The sequence below is a fragment of the Sceloporus occidentalis genome, unplaced genomic scaffold (genome assembly GCF_023333645.1).
Source record: "Sceloporus occidentalis isolate IW3139 unplaced genomic scaffold, rSceOcc1.0.p SCAF_13, whole genome shotgun sequence".
Taxonomy (NCBI): domain Eukaryota; kingdom Metazoa; phylum Chordata; class Lepidosauria; order Squamata; family Phrynosomatidae; genus Sceloporus; species Sceloporus occidentalis.
The window spans coordinates 2,752,202-2,772,299 of NW_028316993.1; the positions used below are offsets into that span (position 1 = coordinate 2,752,202).

General features: G+C 45.6%; 2 protein-coding genes across 6 annotated transcripts in view; one reads left to right on the plus strand and one right to left on the minus strand.

The window, feature by feature from the left end:
- Positions 1–393, minus strand: part of LOC149304560 (uncharacterized) — a 14,127-nt gene extending 13,734 nt beyond the window's left edge. For both annotated transcript variants that reach the window (XM_089478360.1, XM_089478362.1), the window contains exon 1: positions 174–393. The gene's annotated coding sequence lies outside the window, so the exon portion shown is untranslated. The remainder of the gene's footprint in view (positions 1–173) is intronic.
- The window catches only part of LOC149304561 (sprouty-related, EVH1 domain-containing protein 1-like), a 25,794-nt gene extending 6,200 nt beyond the window's left edge, over positions 1–19,594 (plus strand). For 2 of the 4 annotated variants that reach the window (XM_089478366.1, XM_089478367.1), the window contains exons 2-6: positions 10,893–11,064; positions 11,927–12,095; positions 13,334–13,404; positions 13,961–14,122; positions 15,325–19,594. In XM_089478366.1, coding sequence (XP_089334492.1) covers positions 10,897–11,064; positions 11,927–12,095; positions 13,334–13,404; positions 13,961–14,122; positions 15,325–16,038 — 1,284 coding nt within the window. In that variant the 5' untranslated portion in view covers positions 10,893–10,896 and the 3' untranslated portion in view covers positions 16,039–19,594. Of the gene's footprint in view, positions 1–4,664; positions 4,851–10,892; positions 11,065–11,926; positions 12,096–13,333; positions 13,405–13,960; positions 14,123–15,324 lie in introns of those variants that run through there. The other 2 variants (XM_089478364.1, XM_089478365.1) reach the window with 2 other exon arrangements.
- The last annotated feature ends 504 nt before the right edge of the window (positions 19,595–20,098 follow it).

Sequence of the window (20,098 nt, forward strand, 5' to 3'; positions counted from 1 at the left end):
TACTGAAGAAACCATATATCCCAGTGCACTGAGTCAGTTCTAATTCCCATTTTCCTAAATGGCTCCAGTTCACTGTGGAAGAGGACAACAAAGGTGTTGCTTTTCATGACAAATCTTATTGTTCCGTAGCATGTTTTCATGGCCAACCAAGTCCCGGGATCAGCTCGTCTCACCTGCAGTGAAGAGGGGAGGAAAAGACCTCTCAATAAACTTTCATGTGAATTGTCAGCACGAAGAATAAAATAGTCATTAAAAGTCCTGGGGAAGGAATGGGGAACACGAAACCCTGGGCCCAAATCTGCCTCTCTTGGGGTTTCAATCTGGCCCTCTGTGAGCCTCCTAAAATAACCCTGATCCGTTTGCTTGATGCTATCCTTTGGTGGTTTTCCCAGCATTGCTGTGGGATTTTCTCCAGCCTAAAAGGTTAAAATGCCTCCCCTAAGCCTTTCAACAGCAAGAAGTGCTTTCAAAAAACCTTACGCTGATGTTTTTTGGTTCCACCATTGGAATGTGGCCTCCAAGAACCTACTACTAGAGTATTTGGAGTATTTGCAACTGAATCAGGTCCCTCAGGCTGAAAGGGGTCCCCCCACTTTCATCCTAGACCATTTTCCTCCAATCTATTGCTCCCCAGATATGTGCAGGACAGCACCTGTCGACAGGGGATGATAGGAGTTATAGTCCAACACAACCTGGGGGGAATAGAGTGCCAAGCTGGGCAAGGCTTATTATTATTATTATTATTATTAAGGCTGGCCTAGGACCAGAAACCACCCTACTCTGAGTCAAACACCTGTAAAGAACTCTTCTTTGATGCTGGCCAATGGTTTATCGCAGGCGGGCTGCCACATTGGCGGGCTAGCCATGCGCAGATTGGCACTCCCATGGATCGCCCGTAATAGTCAGTGGCGCTGCATGCACACAGCGGTTGCCATGTATTGACACATTTTGGCTTGGGCACCCTCCTTTTTCTCCCATCCTTGGGAAACTGAACCCTGATGGATGAGAAGGGCACCTTGTATGGTGCCAATCCCTGGCACACTGGGGGGAAACAACATAACTGCTGGTTCCTCACATCAGACAATTTATGAAACACTGCCCATGAAGTATAATCTGAAAATATGGCCACCGGCAGTGAACTAATGTCAGACATTGTGCGCAGCAGGGATGTAATGGCGGGGAAGAGACGGCGGTGATCCAACTGATGTTGGTAGTCAACTAAAAAATGGCCTGTGTCAGAGCCATCCTATGAGTTATCTCTTCCTCAGTTTTTGAGTAATTGTCATAATAATAATAATAATAATAATAATATGTTTATATATAGTCATGACTGTGATGGAGGAGCCGAGGAAAGGCCATGAACATGTTTCCTCCTTCAATAGGTTGGGAAAGTGGAAACCCTCAAAAGCATGATGGGGATTGCGCAAAATGGCGTCCAACTGACTCTAGAGTCCAGAGAAAAGCTAAGGGTGGCTCCTGAGATGCAGTCCCATAGCCTTGTCCTACAGTTTAGTCATAGACAGTAGGGAAAAAATGGAAAGCAAGGCTTAGGGGGTGTCTGGGGTTTTGTATAGTTTCGCCGTCAGCCTTTCCCCTCAGAAATGGCTGTTCTGTGAGGGAGCTGCGTATCTCAAAATGAGAGCTTCCCAAACAACAGTTGCCAGGTTGATTTCTTCTGAAGGAGCCATGATGCTTAATGCCTGTCATGGAGGCATGTTTCCTTGTGTCTGGGTGCATTTTGTGTGTGTGTGTGTGTGTGTGTGTGTGTGTGTGTGTGGTATTTTTACACCTCAGAAACTGATCTAATTTAATGCCTGTGTGTGGACATATTGTAAGAATGGGTTTCGGATGCAAATGGCTTCCTCAAAACCGACTTGAAACGGGTTGCGAGTGAACTATGGTGTCTGAGGCCTAGCAAAATATTGACTTTGCCTGCCCTGTTGCGGTCCTTAGGTCTGAACAGGACCACTTGTTTTGAACCCACAACCATTTTGTACAGCGAGCCAGTATCTCCTGCAGCTGAAATTAATAGTACAACGTAGTTTCCTTGATGTACTTTTTCTTCATCCATAAATGCACGCTGCCCCCCAATTCCTCATATATAACATCTTGGACTGCCTGAAGGAAGAGGCCCCTCCCTCCTCAACTGTCATCTCGGCCTCAGAGGGAGCCATCAGGCAGACCCAGCAACATCTTGGACTGCCTGAAGGAAGAGGCCCCTCCCTCCTCAACTGTCACCTCGGCCTCAGAGGGAGCCATCAGGCAGACCAGCAACATCAAGGACTGCCTGAAGGAAGAGGCCCCTCCCTCCTCAACTGTCATCTTGGCCTCAGAGGGAGCCATCAGGCAGACCCAGCAACATCTTGGACTGCCTGAAGGAAGAGGCCCCTCCCTCCTCAACTGTCACCTCGGCCTCAGAGGGAGCCATCAGGCAGACCAGCAACATCAAGGACTGCCTGAAGGAAGAGGCCCCTCCCTCCTCAACTGTCATCTTGGCCTCAGAGGGAGCCATCAGGCAGACCAGCAACATCAGGGACTGCCTGAAGGAAGAGGCCCCTCCCTCCTCAACTGTCATCTCGGCCTCAGAGGGAGCCATCAGGCAGACCCAGCAACATCTTGGACTGCCTGAAGGAAGAGGCCCCTCCCTCCTCAACTGTCATCTCGGCCTCAGAGGGAGCCATCAGGCAGACCCAGCAACATCGAGGTCTGCCTGAAGGAAGAGGCCCCTCCCTCCTCAACTGTCACCTCGGCCTCAGAGGGAGCCATCAGGCAGACCAGCAACATCAAGGACTGCCTGAAGGAAGAGGCCCCTCCCTCCTCAACTGTCATCTCGGCCTCAGAGGGAGCCATCAGGCAGACCCAGCAACATCTTGGACTGCCTGAAGGAAGAGGCCCCTCCCTCCTCAACTGTCATCTCGGCCTCAGAGGGAGCCATCAGGCAGACCCAGCAACATCGAGGTCTGCCTGAAGGAAGAGGCCCCTCCCTCCTCAACTGTCATCTCGGCCTCAGAGGGAGCCATCAGGCAGACCCAGCAACATCTTGGACTGCCTGAAGGAAGAGGCCCCTCCCTCCTCAACTGTCATCTCGGCCTCAGAGGGAGCCATCAGGCAGACCCAGCAACATCGAGGTCTGCCTGAAGGAAGAGGCCCCTCCCTCCTCAACTGTCATCTCGGCCTCAGAGGGAGCCATCAGGCAGACCCAGCAACATCGAGGTCTGCCTGAAGGAAGAGGCCCCTCCCTCCTCAACTGTCATCTCGGCCTCAGAGGGAGCCATCAGGCAGACCCAGCAACATCGAGGTCTGCCTGAAGGAAGAGGCCCCTCCCTCCTCAACTGTCATCTCGGCCTCAGAGGGAGCCAGCAGGCAGACCAGCAACATCTTGGACTGCCTGAAGGATGAGACTTCTCCCTCCTTTAACTGTATTTTTATTGTATTAACGATTTTACTGTACACCGCTATGATCATCGCGGAATAGCGGTCTATAAATAAATAAATAAAATAAATAAATAAAACATATTATTATTATTATATATGTGTGTGTGTGTGCGCACACACACATATACACACTAATAAAGGAGAATAAATATATTCTGATTCTAATCCTTCTGTGTTATTGCCCCATTATAAGGCTTTGACACTCCACAACAGGCCTAGTCTGTCTCACCCTATTCAATCTATCTCCATATCTATATAGATAGAGAGATAGCTATAGATATATAGATATATATCTTGTATTAGTTGATGGAATTTCCTCAGGAATAGGGTGAGATAGAAGAGGTCTGTCGTGGAGTGGCAAAGCCTTGCAATGGGGCAATAACACGCAAGGATTAGACTCAGAAAACGCCTTGTGAAAGCCCACAAAAATGTGGTTTCCCGTATTGGCATAAATGCACAAACGGTAACTGGGTCACCTCATGGCATCTCACAGCAAAATAGGTGTATCTGTGATTGTCACTATTAATGCCAGACATTTATTTGCATGCTGTAAGGGTATTTCTGTGACCGAAGCCCCTGCAAACCTTTGGCAGAAACAATCCTTGTGAAAAACTGGTTTTTTTTTAATTAAAAAATGTCAGTGAAGATCATGAGGACTAGAGCCTTCTTCTTTTCCCCCCCTTTTTAAAATTGACACCTGAGCGCTAAGACGTTTGGCATCTTGCACAGGTTGCTGCGTTGCATTTTCGAGGCTTGTGTTTGGTGCTTCCTAGTGGCATCGCGAGCAAGACAATTCATCCTGCTGCGCTCCTTTCTGAAAGCCTTTCACATGTGTCTCTGGCCCCTTGCTGGTGCTATATTGACGCAGTAGAAAGGCTGCAAGTTACCTTCTTACTCTTAACTCTTTCAACATGCCCTTTCTTATTGAATTGTCCCTTCGTTCCCATGGAATGCATGCATTGCAACCACGATGCGTGTCTGTCCGTGCTTTTGACATGTTTACCATTCATGCAGCCGCCTTCCGGCAACCTAATGCTGTTCTTTACCCTTAGTATTTTTCAAAACCATGACCCTCTTAGTCAGAAAAATATACCTTTTAAAATGTGAACGGATATAGGTTTAGTGTATCTAGCTATACAGGAACATACAAAAATTGGGACCGATAACAGAAGCAGGTAACGATCAACATCATCTCTATGAAAGAAAGATAAGCAATATATATGTATATAATAATGCGAGTAGGAAAAAAAGATCTGAAGAAGAACAAACCAAGGAAGGAAGGAAGGAAGGAAGGAAGGAAGGAAGGTGAAAACCCTTAACAAAAGGAGTTGGGGGATTACGAAGTGAGGACTAGAAATGGAAGCTGTTGCGACATAGCCATCCATACAACCTCTGCTAGAGCTAGGGATGCCGGGGTGAGTTTTGGTTATTCTTTTGAGTTTGGTTTTTAAAACATGTTTACAAGGGAGCAAACCAGACGCTTACATCTTTCGCCTATTAACAGGTTGGAGGCCTTGTGATATATGGGCAACCTATAAAATGGAGGCCAGGCATGTCGGATACGGCAGCTTCTTCCATTCGAGTGCCTTGCCTTCAATATGGAATGAAAAACAGGGATGCTCAGGATGGGCTTTTGGGTGATGGCTGATTGTTTCCGTTTATTGTAAGGTCTCACTGTCGCATTTCAGTATTTTGGAACGGCATGCTATATTGAAATGTGGGCAATATGCTGACGTATTTCATCGATGAAAACCCGGCTGATGATTTGGTGGCTGGCCCTAGGTTATTGGTGGTGGTTATTTGTGTGTGTGTGTGTGTGTGTGTGTGTTTTGTTTTTTTAAACTCAGGCCTATGAGTAATCCACAAACAACAACGACGCATCATGATTTTCCGTGTGGACTGTGCAACCTTGGCAGCCCTGTTTAGAACAAATTGACCGTCGTCGATTGGTGCGGAAACGCTTGCCGAAACACTCCACTTTGTGTGCAGCAATTGCACCGGTTTACAGCTGCAGCATAAGCAATCCTATAGCGCAGGCTGGTCCTCATCCTAAAATGGAGGGTCAATTTATACGATGCTTGGAACTGCATCCGTTGAAGTCGGCTCCTTTAGGGAAAATGAGTCACTTTTAGTGGCTTGAGATTCCACCTAAACATTAGGAAAAATAGTGGAATAGACTGCCTTAGTGGTGGACCCTCCTTATTTGAAGATCTTTAAACAGAGGTTGGTTAGCCATCGCTCAGGAAAGCTTTCATTGTATATTTCTGAAAGCTAGACTAGATGACTCTTGAGGTCCCTTCCAACTGCATGATCTTATGAAATAGTTGAAAGCATCTGAGAAGTTTCAATGCTGGATAAGGCCTGTTTAACATCCTGATTTGTTCCCAAGTAGTGATGAGAAAATTTCCTTTTTTGGCTACAATTCCCAGAATCCCCCAGCCAGCATAGTCACTGGGTTCTGTAGTCCAGTCAAGTAACTTCCCCAATTCTGTCACAGGATTATCTCCAGGGCCTGCTATAGCTATTGCATGGAGGAGCTTTTTTCTTCTTTCCTTATTCCGGAGGATCTGGCACTTAGCAAAATGAAGCTTTTTTAAAAAAGGAGAGACACATAATGCCCCAAAGTAACTTTTCCAAGCATTGTTCCAAACATGGCCTAGTAGTCAAATGTTCCCGGGAAGCTCACTAACAGGGCATTAAGCCAAAGGCTAACACCAGATTGTTTGCCCCAGCCCAAATGTTTGTTGCCGTTTTTAAAATCAATAATCTGAATAATTTTTTTAAAACCTGGCATTGCTTTGGCTTTGCTTTTTATCTGACTGAGAGGAAAAGAAGCACCACTATTCTGTGTTTCATACCACACCGACAACAGCACTGACATACATGTAGAAACATAACGTGAGAGTCTCGCAATGTGATGCGTAGCAAGAAACCGGCCAAACCTTTTGAAGGCAATCCAGTAGCTTCCTAATCTGGGGATCAGTCAATCCCCCCCATGAAAAATTTCTGAGCTGGCACCATTGATATGAATGCAAGATGCCCAAGGTGTAACTATTGGGGGGAGAGAATGAGGGCATTGCCCCCCACAATAAGGATGCCACCCTTCCAGATAAATTTTCTATTCAGTCCCAAAATTTCTAGTATAGTGGGCCCTTGGTATCTGCTGGGGTTTGGTTCCAGGACTCCTTGTAAATACAAAAATCCATGGAAACTCAAGTCCCATTAAATCCAGTGGTTAACTCAGCAGCGGGAGAAGAGGGGATAAAATCTTGCCCTTCCCTGTAGACTCAGGCAAAAGCAAACTGTTCAAGCCTCACCTAACATCTGGGTTTTTACACTTTAATACCTTTTGGCATCTTCCCCATGCTCTGACGTTGCTTTAGCCACATGTGCCCGCATTTTCATTGGCAAAATGTTGGAGGGTATGAAATCCAGCAAGACCAAATACCTCTGTAATCCTCAAAATAGCAGATTATGAGTTCCCTTATATCAGTGCAGTGACCATTTTGAAAAGGGCTTCATAAGGAAACGGAGGCTTTAGGGGGTAATGGAGGAACTGTGTGGGTGGGATATCTTGCATGTTTTGATGCATTTGGAAGGTTTTCTATGTTGGCAAAATTTGTTTGATGGTCACACTGGTTTTTTTTTAACTGGAGGGGGCTTGGGAGAGTCCCACAAAATTGAGGTCCTAGTGCTTTGGCTTTGCTTTATCTTTGCTTTATGCATGTTTGCTTTATGCAGCCCAGAGTCTGCTTACTTCTGCTGTACATTCATACACAGGCCTGGAAACGGGGGTCTTATACATCCCACCCCAACATCTAGGACCTTGGCATAGTTCTTCAGTCATGCCATCATATCCCCATCTCTCCCAATCTGGTTGGAATATTTTTGATCAATCCACTGCCATCCCACTTTCTCAGTTTTGCTTTAATTTCTTGGTTATTCTCTCTTCTTTTCCCCAGCTTCCCCCATGGTCCTCAGCTTACATCAGTTGCTTCAAAGTGGAGAAGTAAACTGTGAGCAAGAGGGAAAGGGGGGATGGAAAGTTGCCCTTCTCAGTTGGCCCAGGCAAAAACAAACTGCTGCAGCCTCTCTTTGCTTGTGTGTTTTCCTTATTAATGTTTTCCATCTTGACTACTCTGACATTGCTTGGCCACATGTGGCTCAGTTTTCATCTCTGAAATGGTGGAGGGAATTGCAAGGTGCAGAAGGAATTGTATCGTTAGCTTTGATCCTTTCTTTCACCGACCCATTTCTGGTGCCAATGCTTCGGTGCAAATAGGCCAGATCTTAGAAACGTGACCTTTTTTGGATGACTAACTTCCCTGGGTAGGCTGCCTAGGGATTCTGGGAGTGGTCACCCAAAAATGTCACATTTCCAAGACCTGGACAAGGACAATTTTAGACTCTGGTCCAAATACACTTATAAGGCTTTATGGAGTTTTAGACAGTCGTGTGTATTCTATCGTAAAGCATTTACAGCTACTCTACTCCCCATTCTCTCATCCCATGCTTTGCAAAGGCATGTGCTTTTTTGCTATATGTTTAAGCAAATGAACAAATGTACAATATTTCTCTGTCCTCTACCAAGGAAAGAAAGAAAGAAATGTGCAGGGTCATGTTTAAAACGGATACAGAGATCAGAACACCTCCATGACTATGAGAAACAAAATGGAGTTTGCTTCCGTTGCCCGGATGTTGTGGAGTGGAAAACAAGCACCATTTTGTGGCAGAAAAGGCAAACCCATTTTCAGAATGGAAGCGTTGCCGGCAGGATCTGTGTGAGCCTATATATGCTCAAGTGACCCTCCTGGTTTTAAAATGTCGTGTTTAAAAATAAAAGGTGGAATCATCCCCCCCAAAAAAATATAAAAATTAAAAAAATAAGGAAATAAAAAAGTTTGCTTTGATATGACCAGTGTCAGTTTTGGCTTGCCTACAGCGAACCAGGTGCTAATGCTGGCATGGCACTGACTCCATCATCATCCATCATCTGCTCTTCTGTTAAATGATTCCTTGAGGGACCCTGGTCTGTGATGGAGCCTTGGATTGTGGCCCTTTAGTGCAACTAGCTGCACCACTGCCACCACATGTCCTATGTTGCTACTCATGTGCCACTGGCATGTCCTCCAAATGTCCCAATTTAGCATGGACAGTCCTCTTGTCCCACTTTTCCAGCTGCTTTTAAAATGTCTCTGTTTCTCTCCTCCTCCTACCACTTTCCTCTTCCATTCTCAGCTTACTTCAAGTTGCTGCAAACTGAGTTCAGAGAGCAAAAGAAGGGGGAAAGGAGAGGAGGGGGCAGAAGCTGACCTTTCTTCGTCAGCTCAGGCAAAAGCAAATTGCTGCAGCCTTTCCTAGCTTGTCTGTTCTTCCTCATTAGGAACATTTGCCTTTGGGACCACACTCGGTTGTTGCTTCGCCACACATGAAACCTCAGCGTTTATGCCCTGGCATGGTGCACTCATTGCTCACTGTCGTATGCCACAGACGTCTTTAACTACATCCATAGCCTTCTGTTAGCTCTTTCTGGAAAATCAAACCCAGCATCCTCTGCCTGCCCTGGCTTCAAATAGCCCCCTCCTGTGCCCTGAATGCTTCAATGATTAACATTTCAAGCAAGGTTCTGAAAATCACCTGCTTGCTAGGAGAAGCAGCTTAGACCAGGAGTTTGCTTAATACTTGACAGGCAAGGCTTTACTGTGTTTGGGGATAGTGGATAATGGATCATGTATTGTTTTTAAATATTGTAAGCTGCCCTGACTCCCAGGTTTGGGAAAAGGGCGGAATAATGATAATAATGATCATGATGGACAGTGGGAAGAAGTTGCAGAAAGACAGCTGAATTTTTGTTCTAGGTAGCCATTTGACTGGAGCTCACTGGAGTAATACTGCCTTTAACTGCAGAGTGTCCCAGGTTCACTCATTGTCTGTTGTTTTCTGAGGGTGATGTGAAAAATCTCTTCTGGATGGTTTGTCCAGGGGATAAAAAAGCTTGCTATGTTACTTCCGAAAAGCAAATATTCCTAACCCCATGCTTCCCATATAGACAGTTTAAGAAGATGTCACAACAATATATAATGCTTATGTATGTGCGCACGTGTGTGTGCTCTTAGGTCACCCGTAAACGTACGGCAACCCCATGCATTTCATAGGGTTTTCTTAGACAAGACATATTCAGAGGTGGCTTTGTCAATTATGTGTGTGTGTTGTGTGCTTTCAAGTCGTTACTGACTTAATGACCACACTAAACCATGGGGTTTTCTTGGCAAGGTTTGTTCAGAGGAAGGTTGGCATTGCTTTCCTCTGAGGATGAGAGAGTGTGACTTGCCCAAGGTCACCCAGTGGGTTTCATGGCCGAGCGAGAAATTGAACCCTGGTTTCCAGAGTTGTAGTACAACATTCAGAGCACATCACAGTGGCTCTCTTGTCCAGTTCCTTCTCCTGAAATATAGCCTGTAGTATCTGGTGTCCATTGACAGTCTCCCATCCAAGTACTAACCAGGCCTGACCCTGCTTATTTTCTAAGGTCGGACAGGATCTGGTACCTTTACAGTATTTAGGTAGGCATTTAATGTTTACTTGGTACTTCCCCAGCCACCACATGTGGCTTTACAGATCTTGCTAATCTGTTCAACAACCTTATCAGGTAGGCCTAGTATCAATATCTCCAGTTGCAAGTTAAACTCAAGAGGGATAGGTGATGTTGCCTGTTTGAACGTTTTCTTCTATGAAATGTTGGAGGATGTATGGAGTATTTGAAATGCTGTGTCCAGTTCTGGTTCAAGAACAATTCGAGGATTTTGCGAAGTTGGAACATGTCCAGAGGAGGATGATCAAAATGGTGAAAGGTCTGAAACCATACCCTGTGAGGAGCAGCTTAGGCAGCTAGGTGTGTTTAGCCTGGGGAAGAGAAAGTTGAGAGGCAACATGCTATCCATGTTTAAATATTTGAAGGGGTGTCATATTGAGGATGGAGAACGCTTGTTTTCTGCTGCTCCAGAGACTAAGTGCAGTGGATTCAAGCTACAGCAAAAGTGATTCCTCCTCAACTTTAGGAAGAACTTCCTGACAGTAAGAGCTGTTCAACATTGGAACACACTCCCTTGGAGTGTAATGTAGTCTCCTTCCTCGGAGGTCTTTAAACAGAGGCCAGATGGCCATCTGTCAGGGATGCTTTTATTGTGAGTTCCTGCATGGCAGATTGGGGTTGGACTGGATGGCTGTTGTGGTCTCTTCCAACTCTATGAGTCTATCATTCCAAGTGAGCTACAGCCAGATAGAGTCTCTTCCTATTCTGTGATTTTATTCTATGCTTCTATGTGCTATGGATAGGTGAGTTGTGAGTTTGAGGTGAGTGGCGTTTTCCATCAGTTGACAGCAGGCCCATCTGATGGCCGTGTGGCTTGCCAGAGATTTCTTCTCTGACTGTCCTTTTCCTCTCTTTTCCTTCCCAGTTACATGGTTCGGGTGCGGGCTGTGGTGATGACCCGAGACGACTCGAGCGGGGGTTGGGTGCCCATGGGTGGCGGCGGCCTGAGCCACGTGATGATCTGCAAAGTCCGACACCCCGAGGAAGGACGGCATCGCCAGTACCTGATCAGTGGGGAACGCCTCCGAGACCAGACGGTGAGACCTGGTGGGCAGCCTGAAGACAGGGCCATTACATGAAACAAAACCTACTTTGCTTCCAAAAGGTCTTCCTTGACGGAGGTGGTAGGAGGTGACGGGGGCAAAGATGGTGTCTCGTTTGGATGTGAAGCAGAGTTCAGGTAGCAAATAACTAATCCTCACTTAAACTCCTGCACTCCTGTCTGTACCTGGCTTCCACTCCACCATAAACATCTGAAGGAGTAGACTAAAGTCTATGAAAGCTCATGCTACAAACTTCTTCTTTTTCCCCCCAGTTAGTCTCAAAGGTGCTAGAAAATCTCTATGCATATTAATCTGAATCTGTAATTAATTCATTCCTGCAAGAATTAAAGCAGCGTCAGCCAGTGGTTTTCATGTCAGGGGAATGGTGAATCCACCCCAGGGCTTAAACTGGACATCGGTAGTTTGAGGCCAAATCTATTCTGGTGATAAAGTTCAACATCTTAAGTTTTAGACTAAATTCCATACCATCCCATTAACTAGCAAGACACTTCATAAGGTATCCCTAAATTCCATTCAGGTTTTTTTTTAAAATGAAAAGCAACTGTTACCTTTGAGTAACTTAATTATTTTTGGGAAGCAGGGAAAGCAAATAGTTACCTTTTTAAAAGTGTAACAAACTGCCTGTAAAAGTTACTAATTGTATGTACGGCTTGTGTAGGACAGGGCTTTCCACTTCAGTGGTGTGAGAGAGAGAGAAAGAGAGAAAGTGAAAAAGAGAGAGTGAATGAGTGTAAAGTCAGTTGCTCCCAACATTTGGTCCAGGCAGATGTCTATAGGCAACCACATTAATGGCTACAGAGCCTTTCTCATGACTCTCCTCTCTTCCCCCTTGCAGACCATCTTGGAGTGCACACTGAAGAGGGACCTTGTCTACAACAAAGTGAACCCCATTTTTCACCACTGGAAAGTGGGGGACAACAAGTTTGGCCTCACTTTCCAGAGCCCCGCAGATGCTGTGGCCTTCGAGAGGGGAGTGCAGACTGCCCTGGAGGAGATCGCTGAAGGTGAAGAGGGGGCAGCAGAAAAGCAGAGGGTGGGTGGGTGAAGGACGGGGGCAGGAGTCTTGTGATGAATTACTGGGGGATAGGGGCTGACAGAGAGAAAGGGGGAAGCAACAAAATTGGCAGCTCACAGATTAAGTGGGGGAGAGAACCTCACCCCAAAATGATGGTCACACGTGTGTGTATATGTGTGAAGGATTTCCATTCTTCTCAGGCATACCCCACCCATGAGGTGAGAAGTCCCAGGTTCAAAGGTTGACTCCATCACAGACTCACTACATGGCCTGAAGGGTGAGACGGGGTTTATAACTGTATGGAGGGTGTCAAGCAACCATTTTCACCCTCCAACTTCCTACAGGCTGCACCTGTCCCCAAACAATCACGATATTTAGCTGTATTACATCCCAAATCATGCCTGGAGATGATATGGTATTGCTTCCAGTTGCCATTGTGGCTAATATGGGGCCACACAGGGAAATACCTTTGCAGTAGTTAAGGTTCTTGGGAGGTGTAGGAGGATACAGGAGGGCATCCAACACCAATATTTGGTGTGGGTTTTGGATCAAAATGCCCACAGATTCCACACTTTTTTTAAAAAAAATGTGGGTTTTGTGGACATTTAGGAGCTGCAAATGTATTTTGGGAGCAGCATGCACCCCTGCCATAAGGTATATCTTTCAGCCTCATTGTTGTCTCTGCATCAGCAATGTGGGGGTGTCGATTATACTGGCCTACCTTGTAAGAAGGTGGTTGGAAAGAAATGATGAACCTTTGGCTGTGGTATTGGACTTTCCCATGTGGCCATATCCTTTTCCTGTGAGACCATTGTGAATTGAGTTTCCCAGATTTAGTATGAAGGTTTCCCCAATTTAGTAAGAAGATTTCCCCATTCTAAAAATGCCTCTCCTAAGGCTTTTAGCTACAACCAGTAAGAGCTTTAAGCTAAAACAGGCTACTGGTTTTGGACCCATTGCTTTTGCCTTTGGAACCATCCACCATTAGAATACAACTCTCAGGAACTTTGCTGGAATTGAATTAGGTCTTTGGGCCGCAAGAGGTTCCCTGCCCTTATTGTAAAGATGACTGTGATTAATAATACTTGAAAAGAACTACGTAAATGCTATGTAATAATTATGAGCATTATTACTATGATTTATATAAGGCTTGCTGTTTTAAATAGGGTTTCCTTGGTAGTCTGATTTTATGTGTTGGGTTATTATTCCCCTATTTCTTCCTCTCAGGTTCCCTCTCACCTTCCTCTACTTCCTCCTCCTGTCAGGATGAAGCCGAAGGGAAGGACGAAGCTCTTGCAGTAAGTCTGTTTTCTGATTTCAGGATATGTCAAAGTAAGATCAAGCTTAATCTTGAGCAAGATTTGGTACCAGCCACAAAAACTGAGTTCAGTTTTTTAGTTTTATTTAAAAAGTAAGTTTCTGTGCCATATGTAGATCAATGTAGGTTTGAAAGCAAGCTTGTGTCAAATATCTAATGAAATTTCAGAAGGCAGGCTCTGGTGCAGAGTTTGGAAAAGTTATATTTTGAACCACAATTCCCAAAATTTGTCCAATGAGTCAAAGAGTAAATTTTCCAACTCTGGTTGGAAATTGCAGATAATTTGGATCTGATCTCCAGTATCCAAGGTGTCTCGGGACTTTACATAACTCTTCTTCCCTTTCCATACAGGCAGCCTTCATATTTTTAGAGGCCGTAGTAAAATCCTAACTTGCATCAAACAACAGCCATTTTAGTTTTGGGGGGGGGGGGGGGGGCTGCAGTCCAAAAAATAATTTCCCCAGGTTCTGGATGTGGTGAATGGAGGAGACTCCCTCGGGAAAGCGTACCTTCTCAGCAGTGTCTCTTCTCTCTAGGTGCACACAGACAGCGAGTCCTCATCCAACAGCCAGAAGGAAATGCTTCCCAAACCCATCACTATTGTAACCAGTGAGTCCTCGTCCAGCTGCTACATGCGTTCACCCGTCTCAGAAGAGTTCTCCTTCAGCACACCAAAGGGAGCAGGGTCAGCCGGATCGGTACGTATCGGAGGGGAGGCGTTCCATTTCAGCAGCTTCTGGGTTAATGGAGGCACTTATTTCAAGGACCCCTGCTTTCTTGGGAAGGCTCTCCAAACCTGTGCTGCAACAGAGAATGCAGGCAGTTGGTTAGAGATCCTGATTAAAGAGGACAAATAAATAGCAGGGAAAACAATGAAAATAATGAGTAGTCTTATGGTGACTGAGTCCAAAACACACTGTAGAATAATCCAGTTTGATACTGCTTCAACTGCCCTGGCTCAGTACTAGGGAAACCTGGGAATTTTCCTTTATTGTGGCACCAGAGCTCTCTGACAGAGAAGGCTTTATGTCTCACAGAACGACGATTCCCAGAATTTCCTAGCATTGAGCCAGGGCAGTTAAAGCGGTCTCAAACTGGATTATTTCTGCAGTGTGTTTTGGACCTAAGACACCAAGAAATTCAATAGGATTGAATGAGAAGTACATAGCTAAATTTAGATGAGCTAGATGGAATTGATACTTTAAAATTAATCTTTAAAAGAAACAACGTATAACATGTTAAATAACTCTTCCATTGTGTGACATTTGTTGTTTTTAGAGATACTGTTTTGTTTTGTTTTTAATTGTAAATATATATGTTGGTCAGTAAAGACACCAGTAGTTTAGAGAAACAAACTAAAGTGTTTATTATAGGAATGATGTTCTAATATAGGATGGTAACTAAGGCTGCTGGCGTGGTGCAGAATTAATGCAGCATGACACTGCTTTAACTGTCATGGCTCCATCCTATGGAATCCTGGGAAAGCCGTGTCAAGCTGTATTAATTCTGCAGTATAGATGCAGCCTACGTTGTTGTGATCTCAGTATTCCTACTTCCCTGGCACACCAGACTTTTTATAGGCCATGGAGAAAGCTTTTGCCCCTTTCTTCCTGGATCTGCGTCAGGCTTCCTCATGGTCTAGCAAGACATTTTTGCTCTTGGGAAGGAAGCACTTAATAGTTGCTTAGCAACCAGCCAATCAGCTCCCTTACTATCCATTTTCGTTGTCATCCCTGTATCCAGCCAGCCATAAATGTGTTCCCCCCCCCCTTGATTTTATCCTCAAACTAAAGTGGGTTGGATTCAGAGTATCTTGTCTGAAGGGTAGCAGAAAGGATTGTGACCAAGGAGAGATTTGAAGAAAAAGATGTCATTTTTTGCTGTCTTCTTTCCTATGCAGCAGGCCCAGCCTCAGCCCTTGCAGCAGTTGACCCTCCCGGATGAGGAGGAATTGGAGAGCATCACTCCTTGCAGAGACCTCTGGGTGACCAAAGGCTATGAGGACTACCGCCGGGCTGTAGTCCAGAAGCACCAACCGGACCCCGATAAGATCGACATGTGCGTCCACTTCAAGAAGGGCGGTGGAGGCGGGAAGTCCTCGAGGGAGAAGGAATATAGCTTCCCGCCCGGGGCCGAGGGGCGGCTCAAGGACCCCAAGGCCTCTCCCTCCTGCCGGATCCACGGCGCCCCTTCGCCCCCCAAACACAAGCCACTCAAGGAGCAGCAGCAACCGTCCCCGCTTGGGGCTGCGGGCTTGGAGGAGGACACTGTGCCCTCTCGGTGCGTCTACTGCCGGGACGTCTTTAACAACGAGGAGAACGGGCGTGGGCAGTGCCAGGATGCCCCCGACCCTATTGGCCGCTGCGTCTATCAATTCACCTGCATGTGGTGTGCCGAGAGCATGCTGTACCACTGCATGTCGGACTCGGAAGGGGAATATTCGGACCCTTGCTCGTGCGACACTGGCCACCCTCACTTCTGCATCCGCTGGATGGCCTTGGTCACCCTTTCCCTCGTGGTTCCTTGTATGTGCTGCTATCTGCCCCTCCATGCCTGCCACTGGTGCGGCGAGCATTGCGGCTGCTGCGGAGGCAAGCACAAGGCCGTGCGGTGAAGCCGCCAGGGTCCGACATGGGGAGTTCACTTTTACCACGGGGGCGACAACCGGCATACACCTGTGGCTTTCCACAAAGCCAAAGGTTTGCCAGGGGAGCTTGTGATCCTCTTCCCCATCTCTCCCCGCACCCTCGGATCTCTTTCCGTTTCCCCCCACCTCTTTTATGCCAGTTTTGGGGGAAAGAGCATTGCTTCTGAAGCAGAATGGTGGAATACCTGTTTTGTTTTGTTTTCATTTTCCAGTTTCAACAAGGGGGGGGGGCTTTTTACAACAAAATGGTCAAGGGGGGGGAACACAATCAAGAAAGGACAGACCAAGGAAACACAGCTGAATATTTATAGTGGGCTTCTCAATGAGATGTTGTTATGGGGGAGAGAACGGGTTACTAGCACTGTCTTTTTGTTTTTCTGTTTGTTTTAAAGAAAAGAAGTGAATTAGTTTGGGGAGAAATGAAAAGGATGAGTGCTCAGTGAGGTAGGTGTGCCATGATTTTCCTGCCTCCCAAAGTCATGTCTTGAAGGTCATGGTGTTTTTAAACACCCACCAGACAAAGATACTAAGCTCTGCTCAGGAGTGGGTGGTTTGGTTTGGTGGATCATCACTTACTTGTGTAGCACTTGTAGTTTGCACAAGATGTTCACTCGGCAAGACCTAGTCAGAGGCCTTCTGATGGCACCCGGCAGGCAACTTCTACATTTCCCAGAGCGAAAACCCGAAGAAGGCTCCCATTCCTTTAATGATTATCTTAGAAGAGGGAATACCAGAAAGTGTTGCTTATTATGTATATGTGTGGCCTTGCCATTCAAATGCGGCTGCTCAGCTGTGTTCCAATGGTGATACCTTGTATGGCACTTAGTCTTTCCTCTCCCCTCTGTTTTTATCAACTGGAAGGTGGATACCAGCCGCTCGTGTGCCCCCGAATAAGATAAACTGTGCCAAATTCCCTTGCTGGTACCTCAGGGCCGTCAGTCAAGTTTTTGGTAAAGGGTACAGAGAAAAACAAGGAGCCATGCAAACTTGCCATATGAAATGACAGTTGCCAAGCAAAAGCCAGTCAGAGGTTTTCAGTCAGAGCTTGGGAAAAGTTAGTTTTTTGGACTACTCAACTCCCAGAATCTCCCAGGCTGGGGGATTCTGGGAATTTGATAGAGGGTCATCCTAGAAGTCTCTGAGATTAGAACTACATATCCCAGAGTACCCCTACACTGGCATGCCATATTACTCATAACTATATATTGAGAAAGCTATAAGGCTTTGTGGATTTTCTTAATGGCTGAAGAGTAAGCTTAGGACAGACATAGTTTGGTGCAAGTTATAGCAATGCACTTTTAATCTGATTGTTTATGCAGACAGGGTTCGGTTTACAGGGTACGTTTTGAGGCCCTCGTTGTAGTCTTTCTGTTCGTACGTGTGTAAGTTTTTGTGTGTGTGCGCCTTTGTTAAGGTTTTAATTCTGAGATGGATGAGGTGGGGGGGAAACAAGGCTTACGGCATCAGAGGAAGAGATGGGTGCTATGCCAAGTGAAAAAACAAGAAGGGTATACTTCCATTTTCTTGAATTTATTATAATGTATAGCACAGCCTAAGTGTCACAACCCTAAAAAAGTCACGAAATGGGACCACTGTTGCCGTATATGATGGACGGAGAGAAATTGGCTTTTCAGAGTTCTTCATTTTGACTAAACTATCCCAAGCTTGCATTCCTGTTCAATCCTAATAACATACCATTTTATTTCTGAACAGGAGGCTTGATACTGTGGTTCTAACATTTATTTTCATCTCGGTTATTCTAATGTAAATTACTGCTGGTCTTATTGCGTTGGCCGAAACACTGAGACAGAGCCAGTGAGTAGCAATTGAAGGCATCAGTACAAAAAGTGGTTCTGTGTGACGTTGGAAGAGTTGGAATTAAAGGGATTGTTATCATTTAACAAACCACTGTAACAGGTTTCTAATTGAAAAACAAGGCGAACCTACATCCCTTTTGAATCCCAGCTACATAGGTGTGGCATTCCACATCTCCAAAGCACACTGTGGCTGCATCTGCACTGCAGAAATAATCCAGTTAGACACCATTTTAACTGCCATGGCTTAATGCAATGGAATTAAAAGTGTAGTTTGTTGTGGCACCTGAGCTCTCTGACAGAGAAGGCTAAACGCCTCACCAAACTATAATTCCCAGACCTCCGCAGCACTGAGCCATAGCAGTTGAAGTGATGTCAAATTGGATTATTTCTGCAGTGTCGATGCAGCATTAAGTCACATCATTCTAAGAGGATAGGTGCCTAAATCTTATAAATATCTTTAAGGGGTATGTGCCAGTGGTATACAGGTTAGTTTCTGTCTCACCACTCATGTGAATAGTCAATGAGAGACAGAAAGCAGGATAGAGATGAGACACTTTGAAATAAAAAGGATGCCTGAAGATGCACGCAATCTATAGAGGCCTGAAACAATTTTTGCCTTGCCATTACTTCCCCATCAAACACTGTGGTTAAATTTCTATGGCTGTTTCTTATGATGATCCAGTTTTTCTGTTTGATTTACATGCGAATGTCTTAACCGTGCACTTAGAGGAATATTTCTAAGCACTAGAAGCAACCCTCACTAAAATAGCAGGTTTTGTTTCATGCGCCTCACCTGCACTGCAGACATAATCCGGTTTGACGCCACTTTAACTCCCCGCTCCACTCTGGTGCCACGACCAACTACAATTCCCAGAATTCCACAGCATGGAGCCAGGGCAGTTAAAAAGTGGTGCCAAACTGGATTGTTTCTCCACTGCGGCCATGGTGAGCTGGTTTCAGGACAGGTGTGGCCCAAGACATCTTGGATTGGGCATTGGACCAGAGCTCGGAAATGTTACTATTGGGGTTTATTACTCCCAGAATCCTCCAACCAAGACTTTGCAAAGAAACTAGGAGGTGGACAGACCCCGTCCCTGAGAGCTAACCATCTAATACAGCATGAGGGACACTGGTTTGCAGTCTCCTCTCCCATTCCCAATACTAGCATTGCAAATAATAGGTAATGCTGCCCTAAATAATATGGGGCTTCTCATACTCCTGAATGGTACCCAGTCAATCCAAGGAGAACCCATATGGGAGATTATGCTCCAGCTGCAGTAGCTTAGATCTCATAGGTTAGATTTAGCTATCTAAAAAAAGAAAAGGAAATGCATAGATATAGGATGGGAGACACCTAGCATAACATTTGAAAAGGATCTAAGAGTCCTAGTTGATCACAAGTTGAACATGAATCAAAAGTGTTATGCGGCAGCTAAAAAAACCAATGCAATTGTAGGCTGTGTCAATAGAAGTATAGTGTTTAGATCAAGGGAAGTAATAGTGCCACTCTAGTCTGCTTTGGCCAGGGCTCACCTGGAATACTCTGTCCAGTTTTGGGCACCACAATTTAAAAAGGATCTTTAGAAACTGTGTCCAAAAGTGGGTGACTAAAATGGTGGAGGGTCTGGAAACCATGCCTTATGAGGAGAGACTTAGGGAGCTGGGTATGTTTAGCCTGGAGAAGAGACGGTTAAGAAGGAATATGATAGCCGTGTTTAAATAGTTGAAGGGATGTCATATTGAGATGGAACAAGTTTGTTTTCTGCTGCTCTAGAGACTAGGACCCAATAGAGCAATGGATTCAAGCTATAGAAAAAGAGATTCCACCTCAACATTAGGAAGAAATTCCTGACAGTAAGAGCTGTTTGACAGTGGAAGAGGATGACCTGGAGTGTGATGGGGTCTCCTTTGGAGGCTTTTAAACAGAGGCTGGATGGTGGTGCTTTGATTGTGAGTTCCTGCATGGCAGAATGGGGTTGGACTGGATGGCCCTTGGGGTCACTTCCAACTCTATGATTCTATTATCTCCCGCACTTCCATGGCACTCCATCCTATGTAACAGCCTTCCCTTTGCCTTGCGTCCAGGTCACCCCTGGACCAGTCTGTGAAAAGGGAATTGAAGAAAAAGGAGGAGGATTCATCACATGTTTTCCTTTTCCAGCTCGGTCTCGTGTCCGATTTTGCAAATGTCGCACACAGGTCCGGTGGTC